Genomic DNA, 10,465 nt, shown 5'->3' with positions numbered 1-10,465 from the left:
ATTTGTTATATACTTTTATTTTACATTTATAAAACCAAAAACAATATTAAAATTTAGTCGACAATCTGATTAATTCTTACATCAATTAAAATGTAATTTTTATTTTTTTTATTTCATATTGTAATGTTTTTTTTTTTTTACCTTTGTGCCCATTTTAGCGTTCATTAAGTCTCATACATACATTTTATTTTTTATGTGTAAAAACAACCTAATTAAATATTTAAATATTTCCCTTAACTGTAAGCTGTCTCATATATATATATATATTTATTTATATTTATATTAGTCGACAATCTGTATCTGATTTTTACATCATTTAAAAAATATGTTTTTAATGTTAAATGTGTTTTTTAAAATAATATTTTATTTGTATTTTTAATGAATTTTCCCCATTAGTTCTCATTAACATTTCCCCTCATTTAACTTGTAGCATATTTGCATATTTTTGTTTAAAATGAGGTAATGCAGGTGAAAAGACATGATGTACTTGCCTTTAATGAAAATTAAACTTTGCCTTATTAAAATAAATAAATATATAAAATAAAATGTCATTTAGTTGACAAACTGTATCCGATTTTTACCCAAATATTTTTAATGTACATTTTTTTTAAATTTCTAAATTTTATTTTTTTTTAAATATTTTTTTTTACCATAGTCGTTATTGCTTGCGTGATAAAAGTTTTATTTAAAATTTGTAAAACAAAACAAAAATTATATTCCAATTTAGTCAATCGGTACAATCTGAACATACATTCATTTTAGAGTATTTTTTATTTTTTTTTACCTTTGTACATATTTTATAATTTAGTTCTATCAGTCATATCTCAGACATCTGTGAAAACAACGTGATTAAATACACAAACATTTAAATTTATTTACTAATTTATGAGTGGATTTGGTTATTCAGAACTTTTCTTTCTTGTTCTTTGCTGCCATCTTGTGGATTCTCATGAAACAGCCCGAGATATTTTACCAGCACATTTTGGGTTCTGAACATTAACTTATATTTCAATGTGTACTTTCTGTGATCTGTGTGTGCCTTTAATACACCAAAAGAATAAAACAATACCAACTATTTGTGTCCTGCACTGAAACTAAAATTTACTGTCCTAATATTATATGATTGAATCTTTGTCAAATTCCTTTCTGACCTTTTTAAAAGTTTACAAATTAATAAACAAATCATTTCTGCATTCCCTCGTAGACAATTCGACACATTATATTTAAAGTTACTCTGTAACACAAACGACACTGATGGAGTTTATTCCCACATTTACAGTTTATTTGAACAAACTGCACCACAATAAATACATCATTTTTTTATTAACAATTTTTATTGATTCCATGCAGCAAATCACACAGACATAACAGAAAATGCAACAACAAACCACATAAAATCACGACATAGACACACAAATAGACATTAAAAGAGAAAATATTTAGAGATATAATTATAAAATAAAAAATAAAGAATAAATAAAAGTCCCTCTCCGCTGCCCCTCTCCGAGGCCCTCCAAAAAGGCCAGATAGCCGCCCCACTTCCTGATGTAGATATTCACGTTGCCCAAACTTCCATACACCATCTCCTCAAACGCCGCCACCCTGCCCAACTCCACGCACCACTCACAAAACGAGGGTGCACCAGACGACCTCCATTCCCTGAGGATGATCCACCTGTCAATCATCACGCCGGTCAGGACGCAGCTCTCCATATATCTATCACCCACATTCAAGACCGCCCCACCCGCCAAAACACACAGTCTAGGGCAAAACCAATCAAACACTTCACACACGAAGCTCTGAACCCTCGGCCCAAACTCTTGGATCTTAACACATCCCCAAAAACATGGGATGCGTCCCCGTCTTCTGATTGGCATCGCCAGCAGGTGGGCGTGTCTTTAAGACCAAGCCTATCCAATCTAGAGAGGGTCCGATAGAATCGATGTAAAATCTTTAATTGCACAAGGTGCACCCTTCAATCTCTAGATGGAGACTTGATGTTTTTTAGAATCCTATCCCACAACCCCCTCCTCCAATCTTTCTCCCATACTCTCTTGAGAGAAGTTGAAGCTCCGCCCCCAGATTCTGAATTAGCAGGGAGTAACACACTGATGCCTCACGACCTTTCCCAAAAGCAGTAATCACCACTTCTAGAGTCCCTGCTGCTTTAGGGGGGTGTGCTACTCCCCAAACAATGCTCAGTCGTCACCTGATTTCTCATTCTGTGCAGCACAAGTGCAAATATCATCATCAGCATCCTCTCATCTCAGAATGATGCTCATTTCCTGTTGTATCCTGGATACGGTGGAGGTGGGGAGTGGCTTGCCGCTCGGGGTGGAGTCGGCGTGTAAGGAGGCGGCAGAAGATCAGACGGGAACATCTCATAATCATAGCTGTATGGAGGTGGAGGACCTGCTGGAGACATGGAGAAGTCCAAATATCACTCGAAATAAGCTTAGAATATAATTTCAACCATGTTTAGTGAATGCTTTTATTTATTTTGTACACAGACATGTAATTATCACTAAAGCGACCAACTGGATGTATGTTTTCCATCACTGTCAGCTCCAACGGCAAAACTGGCATATTTTCATTTAAGATGAGTTATAACAGGCGTTTAAAAAAAATAAATATATATATATATATATATAAATGTAAAACTAAAGCATATAGCATTTTTAAGAAATATCAAAGTTGTGATTTCATCTTTGATATAATATTCAAAAATGTGTGCATATTTAATAAGATGATAATTATAATTTTTTTACACATATATAAAATTTAAATAGAATAAAAATATAAATAGTTAATATAAAACTGAAATATATAGAATTAAAAATTTTAATATAGAAAAACAATCTGTTCTGTATTGTGAATTTCTGTGTCTATTTAAATGTTCAAATTATGCAAATTAGGAATAATCTTATTAAATATGCACACATTTTGAATATTTGATAAAAAAATTATTTTTACATAATTAAATTTTTTAATTATATTTTTAATAATAAATATGTTTCATTAAATATTTTTCTTTATTCTTCTCTGATATACTTTTTGTTTTAAATTTGTAAAATAAAACCAAAATATATTTTTAAATATTAAAGACAATCTGTATCCAATTTTTTCATAATTTAAAATGAATTTTTTATATGATTTTTTAAGTGTATTTTTTTTTTATTCTATTCTTTTATTTTTATTTTTGAATAAATGTTTCTTATTTTTTTTTATCTTAGTCAGTCGTTATTGCTCGTCTGAAATACGTTTAATTTTAAATTTGTAAAACAAAACAAAAAAAGATTCCAATTTACTCCAAAATCAGATAAATTATTTTATTTAATTTAATACTTTTTGATACATTTTAATTGGTTTTATTTTTACCTTTACAACTATTTAAACATGCTTTTTTTATTGCCCAATTTCATTTACATAAATGAACATGCTTTTACTCTTTTATTAAATGCAAAAGAATAAATCTGTTGTCAAACCGCCTGTGGTAATTAGAAGAAATATAATTTAATGATGCAATTAGTGGTCTGTAGCTATTATGAAACATGCAATATTATGCTCACTAACATCTGAGGGAAATGAGAATGTGGCCTTTGAAAGATGCTAGTCAATGCTAATGTAATACACAAATGTGATGATCATTAAAAATCAATCATTATAAATTCTGCTGTTCATTTGGAAGTTTTCTGAAAGGTTGATAATTAATCACTTCTTCCTGCAAGCTGCCATTTGTTTAGTTTGCTGTATTGAGTCATCTGAAGGGTTTTGTGGGTTGTTGATTTACCTGGGTAACCCTGAGTGACTGTATTAATGTACGGGGTGCTGAACATGCCCACCCTCGCCCCTCGCCCGTTCTTCACACACATACTGATACACAGAAAGATGGCCGCCATTGCACCCATCAGAAACACGACGCCAAACACGATCCCTGAAATCGCCGTTCCTCTGAAACAGAAAAATCTGAATTATTGGCACATCGTGAAGCCAAACATTGTGACATTTAAAATGAATGTAAATGTGCATTTGGCTTTTTAAAGCAATTACCTCGTCTAGTTCTCGCGTTAAAGCGAAAAAACCCCATTAACGAACGTGACGGTTGTGAAAACACTTACCTATAGTGTACATGATGAGAAAAACCATCCCAACACTTTGAAACCTGCAGACTTTGACTGCTGAGATATCGTTCTGATATCCATTAATGCTGCATGATTGATTGAATTAAGATTGAAATCACAATATGACTTTGTGCGATTACTAAACATTAAAAATCTTTATTTTAAACTGCAAAAATAACTTGATTTGATTAACTTTGATTATCAAAATAACCTTTTTCATATCAATCTTCATGTTATCATATTTAGTCATTTTTTTGTATTTTTTTTTATCTTTTTATCTATCACTGTGGCTCTCTAGAATTTTGGGATGCCAAAATGATTTATTTTTAAAACAGTGTAAACACTTTTGTACCTCAGTAAATTTAAACATTCCCAAGTAAAAGAGTGATCTGATGGCAAAATAAGGCAAGTTGCAAAATATCGGTGAATATTTTTGGTTAATATCGGTATCGGTCATACATTATTTAAGCATTCTAAGTAAAACAGTGATCTGATGGCAAAATAAGGCAAGTTGCAAAATATCGGTGAATATTTTTGGTTAAAATCGGTATCGGTCGTACATTATTTAAGCGTTCTTAGTAAAAGAGTGATCTGATGGCAAAATAAGGCAAGTTGCAAAATATCGGTGAATATTTTTGGTTAATATTGGTATCGGTCGTACATTATTTAAGCATTCTAAGTAAAACAGTGATCTGATGGCAAAATAAGGCAAGTTGCAAAATATCGGTGAATATTTTTGGTTAAAATCGGTATCGGTCGTACATTATTTAAGCGTTCTTAGTAAAAGAGTGATCTGATGGCAAAATAAGGCAAGTTGCAAAATATCGGTGAATATTTTTGATGAGTATCGGTATCGGTCGTACATTATTTAAGCATTCTAAGTAAAAGAGTGATCTGATGACAAAATAATGTAAGTCGCAAAATATCGGTAATTTTTCTCTCTCGTTAAAATCGGTATCGGTCGTACATTATTTAAGCATTCTAAGTAAAACAGTGATCTGATGACAAAATAAGGTAAGTTTCAAAATATCGGTATCGGCACATAGTTTTTATTAAAATTGGTATCGGTGTTATGCATGTAGGTGAAGGCAGACAAGGCGCGAGGATCTAGGTGCAGCGGTTCTTTATTTGAAATAAAACAAAAGGAAACAAACACTACAAGAACAAAGGAAATACCCGCGATGGGGAAAAACAAAGCAAAACTACAAAAACAACACGAAAGACATTAGAAGGGTTTAATGACCGAGAGCACGGAAACAAGCATCCACAAACATTTAAAGACCGACAGGGGAATGGAGAAATAAACAGGGTTATATACACAGAGGTGATGGAACTAAACGAGACACAGGTGAGAACAATGAAGAGTGCAGGCAGTGAGAGAGGCCAGGAATTGTGGGAATTGTAGTTTTACACACGGACAGTGAGACTCAGGGCGGACAACAAGGAAACGTGACATAAACGTGATGGGTGAAACAGAGAACATGGGCAGACAACACAGGAACGTGACAATCGGTATCAGCCAAACATTATCATATCGGTACATCCCAAATTAAAATCATAAAACAACTTCATAGATTTAACATAATATATTGCATTGATCATTTATTGTAGAAACATTCAGGCCCTATTTTGTGCCAAGTATAGTTCAAGTGTTTTTGTGGCTTTATGAAACCAGACCACCCAGCATATTTATTTTCTATCCTGTATTGTTTGATCAGAGACTGAATCAACAGTGATCTGTTTCTGTGGCAGAACGGTTCTGCTAACAGCCACCTGACTAAACATGCCATTGTTGTGGCACAAAAGACAAGTCATGCCATTTCAAGGACGGCTTAACGTGGGAGCATAGAGAGATTAGTTCATGTGGACACGTCAAAGGACATTTTCTTGACAAGTTTCGTGAGAATTACCCCTACGGGGTATTAGCTGCCTACGGGGGGTCAGAGGTCAACTCAATGGTGATATAATATGTGAGTAAAATAAAAGTAGTGACGAAGTCTGTGGCATGTGTGTGTTTGCACTATTACTCACGAGAGCACATCTCCCAAATAAGTGTAGTACGAGCAGCAGAATGATGGCGCTCCATCACAGCAGTACTCAAGACATCCATGACACTGAGCGTCTCCACGTCCTACAAACACAGACACAATATCTTTCATTTAAAATGCTGCTGGACACCATTCAGACTCAATTTGGGTTCCACCTGGACTGTGGATCACAAACATGATAATTGCAATATGAAAAAATTATGCTTTATTTATAATTAATTAGTAACACACTGTGGAGCGGAGGGGGGCGGGGCCGGGTCGAAATATCGCGCGCCCGGTCCCCAATCGGCCTGATGAGGCGCGCGAGGGATAAAGGCGGCCGGTGACGATGGTTCGAGAGAGAGAGAATTACGGGCATGTCCGTCATGTGTGTGTTTATGTTTGTGCTTTTGGTTTGAGTTTAATTAAATATCATTTATGTTGACAAGCCTGTTCTCGCCTCCTCCTTGCCCACTCTTTAACTGTGTTACATTGGTGCCGAAAGCTGGGAAGGAGGAGGGATGCACGTTGCAGAGTCCTCGACACTGCCGTCCACCCAGGGGAGCGCCGCTGCCATCTGCCGGGTGACGGAGTAGCCCGACCGCCCGGATGCGGGGAACGGCCGCCGTCCGTGGGGCAAGTGGGGACTGGATACCCCGACCGCCTGGAGTGAGGGAGCCGCTGCCGGGGGCGGAGGAGTGCCCTGCCGTCCCCAGAGACGCGGAGGGGTCGAGGGAGACCGCCGTCCGCGAGGGGAGGAGGGAAGAAACTCTCCGACCGCAAAGAGTGGTAGGGCCGCTGACAGGGGTGGAGGAGTGTCCCCATTTGCTGCCAGAAAAGCGGAGGGGCGTTCTGCCCGCTGGGGGTCTAAGGTTTGACTCCGGTTCGCCCTGGGTTGGAGCGGCTGTCGTCTGCCTGAGTGTGGAAGAGTATTCGAGGACCACGCGACGGTACATCAGAGAACCGGTGAGTGAGCTTTTTCTCTCTCTCTCCTCTCTCTCTCTCTTTCGCACCGTGTTGGCCTTTTCCCTCGCCTATTTTGTTGTTGTTGTTTTTCCCCTCCTATCTCCTCCCAGGTCGAGGAAGGCGGGGATGACCACGTGGGACGCAAGATACACCCCGGGATGGGGGGGGGGTACGTCATGCCGGTGGCACCCCGGCCTGAGATAACGCCGGGAGGAGTGTGGAGCGGAGGGGGCGGGCCGGGTTGGAATATCGCGCGCCCGGTCCCCAATCGGCCTGATGAGGCACGCGAGGGATAAAGGCGGCCGGTGACGATGGTTCGAGAGAGAGAGAATTACGGGCATGTCCGTCATGTGTGTGTTTATGTTTGTGCTTTTGGTTTGAGTGTAATTAAATATAATTTATGTTGACAAGCCGGTTCTCGCCTCCTCCTTGCCCATCCTTTAACTGTATTACACAAACTTTGTATAAACTCTGTGAATTCAAATGCACAATGCAGAAATGATAATAGACACAATATGTAGAAGGGTTTGCACTCCTAAGAACGTGTAATATTTCATTTTTACTCTTTATCATTCTCACGTTAATACCGTACAAACCCCATTAACGAATGTGACGGTTGTGAAAACGGCACTTACCTATAGTGTACATGATGAGAAAAACCATCCCAAACACTTTAAAACCTGCAGACTTTGACTTCTGAGATATCGTTCTGATATCCATTAATGCTGCATGATTGATTGAATTAAGATTGAAATCACAATATGACTTTGTGCGATTACTAAACATTAAAAGGTGCGTTTCTGCATTCAGTGCTGTGTGAGCATGCGGCGCCCTCTAACGGTCTCAACAGCATTATCTATTGTCATTATACCACTATTACAGAATACATAAGGGGGTTTGTTCCTTTGGTTTTAACTTTTTATTTCTCCACAGTGTGGTTAAAATTTCCGTGGAATTGCCCAACATATGCATAGTATGAATTTATAATGTTCTGTCATATACAGCACATACATGTAAAATGTGAGTTCTGTTCAGTGCAAAAATGTTTTACAAGTACAAAATAAACTTTTTTTAATATCAACCGTCATGTTATCATATTTAGCTATTTTTTCTTTCTTATATTTTATCTTTCATTGTGGCTCTCTGTCACTCTGTTCAATGAATTATTGTTAGAACAGTGTTATTATGTTGGCTTGAAAAAGCTACTAAATAAATTTTTATTAATATTCCATTTTATTCTGAGACCAAAATTTCAGACACTAATTCAAATTCAAATCGGATGTGGGGTATTCCTACTTGATATCTCTGATCTCCAACCATAAATGCATTCTGTTGCCAGATACTCGGAAGATGACATTTAAGAAAACAAAACTGCAATGCTCCTATTAGCTTAGCAGGTGCTTGACTGTCACCGGAGATGTCTCCTAGCTTCCCAATTCATAAACAATTTGCAACGCTAGCATTTATGCTACAGCTGTATGATTATAAAAAGAGAGTATAATATACCATGATTTGAACACCTGCTACACGCTTTAATATCATGTAATATAGGACCTTTGACTCATTTATCAAAATTATTTAATACAAGTGAATGTTTATCTCTTATTTTGTACATCTTCCTGGGTGCCGACATGATTGTGTGATGCATCTTAAAGAGTTTAAAATTTCCACAATACTTTCCAAGTTGGAAATATGATTTCAAGTGGCATTACATTGCACTTTTCCCAGTAGGAAGTTGGAAAATCCGACTTCCTGAGTTGAATGGAACACAGCATAACTCGTCTTAGAACTTTTAAGATGCACTCACCAAACTTTTAAACAACACCTTTCTAAAATATACTAGCAACAACTAGCTACATGCTAAACCATGCTAGCTACATACTAACATTGCCTAGCTAGAGGTTAAAACATGCTAGCTACATGCTAGCATTTTCTAGCTACATGTTAAAACATGTTAGCTACATGCTATCATTGCCTAGCTACATGTTAAAACATGCTAGCTACGTGCTAGCATTGCCTAGCTATATGTTAAAACATGCTAACAACATGCTAACATTGCCTAGCTACATGTTAAACATGCTAGCTACATGTTAGCATTGCCTAGCTACATACTTAAACATGCTAGCAACATGCTAACAATGCCTAGATACATGCTTAACCATGCTAGAAACATACTAGCTACACCTAGCTACGTGCAAAACCATGCAAACAACATGTTAGCAATGCCTTGCTACATGTTAAAACATGTTAAAAACATGCTAGAATTGCCTAGTTACATACTCAAACATGCTAACAACATGTTAGCGATGCCAAGCTATATCAATGGTTCTGTGTTCATTCTTCACATGCTGCTCACAGCTCTATTAATGCATCAAGCACATTTTATGAGTTTCTTTTTGACATCAGACGCCATTTGTTAGTGATTCAGAGACTTTTTACTGTAAGATTTTGAGATGGCATCATGCATCCTGACTATTAAGGTTGTTTGATGCAAATCTAACATAACTACATGGTTTCCTGTATGTTTAGGCGAACGTTCTTTATTTATTTCTATTCATTTACACACTTACATTTTTTATAAACAGATGCTTTAATATCCTAACACTGAAAACCAGGTTAAAGTTCTTTGGCTTGTAAAAATTACAGAAAAACTCATCCTTCGTTTATTTAACAATCGTGGTTCCAGTGAGTCACTCACAATGCAAGTCAATGGGGTCAATGTTAAAATATTCACTGTTTCAAAAGTATAAACATGAGACATAAACAACATGTGTTTACTGTCATAAAATCACTTACTAACCGCATCTTGTCTATTACTTACTAGTCGCCATGTTGATGAACATTGATAAACCCTATAACTGTTTTTATCAGACTAGAGTCATGTTTACACGAATAATGTTTACATCTTGTGGCGATACTTTTGAAAAAGTGTGTATTTCAATGTTTATAGACTGGCCGTATTTAATTCTGTTTAAGTGCTTTAGTGATACAAATATTTTTGTGGTAATCAACATTTGCTACAAATGCTGTCTGTCGAGCTTTAACTATGTTATATTCAGTATTTTACTCAAACAAATATACAGTATATTTAAACCATATTGAAGGATATTTTTGCATGATTTGCAGGATGCAGCACACAATTACAGTGTCATCCTGTCCTTCCCACAGACATCATGGGATAATTGGTGTAATTATCTCTTCTGAAGAGCCAAAACTTTGCCCTAATTTGAGTAGGGTCTTGTTGCTTCTGGCTTCCTAGAGCAATTGAGCAAATGTGAGGCCCTGCAGACTGGCACTGGTGCTGTAAATGTGACTTTACACACACACACGCACACACTTACTCTCTCACAC

General features: G+C 36.6%; 1 protein-coding gene across 2 annotated transcripts in view; it reads right to left on the bottom strand.

The window, feature by feature from the left end:
- Positions 1 to 1,272: 1,272 nt before the first annotated feature.
- Positions 1,273 to 10,465, bottom strand: part of LOC127643678 (cysteine and tyrosine-rich protein 1-like) — a 13,018-nt gene continuing 3,825 nt past the window's right edge. Inside the window, exons 2-4 of one of the 2 annotated variants that reach the window (XM_052126490.1) lie at positions 6,153 to 6,252; positions 3,791 to 3,951; positions 1,273 to 2,415 (exon numbers count right to left, since the gene is read on the bottom strand). In XM_052126490.1, the coding sequence (XP_051982450.1) occupies positions 2,279 to 2,415; positions 3,791 to 3,951; positions 6,153 to 6,252 (398 nt within the window). In that variant the 3' untranslated portion in view covers positions 1,273 to 2,278. The remainder of the gene's footprint in view (positions 2,416 to 3,790; positions 3,952 to 6,152; positions 6,253 to 10,465) is intronic. The other variant, XM_052126491.1, reaches the window with a different exon arrangement.

Source organism: Xyrauchen texanus, chromosome 5, assembly GCF_025860055.1.
Source record: "Xyrauchen texanus isolate HMW12.3.18 chromosome 5, RBS_HiC_50CHRs, whole genome shotgun sequence".
Lineage (NCBI taxonomy): Eukaryota > Metazoa > Chordata > Actinopteri > Cypriniformes > Catostomidae > Xyrauchen > Xyrauchen texanus.
The sequence above is the reverse complement of the archived record's forward strand: the minus strand, read 5'-3'. Positions and strand labels throughout refer to the sequence as shown.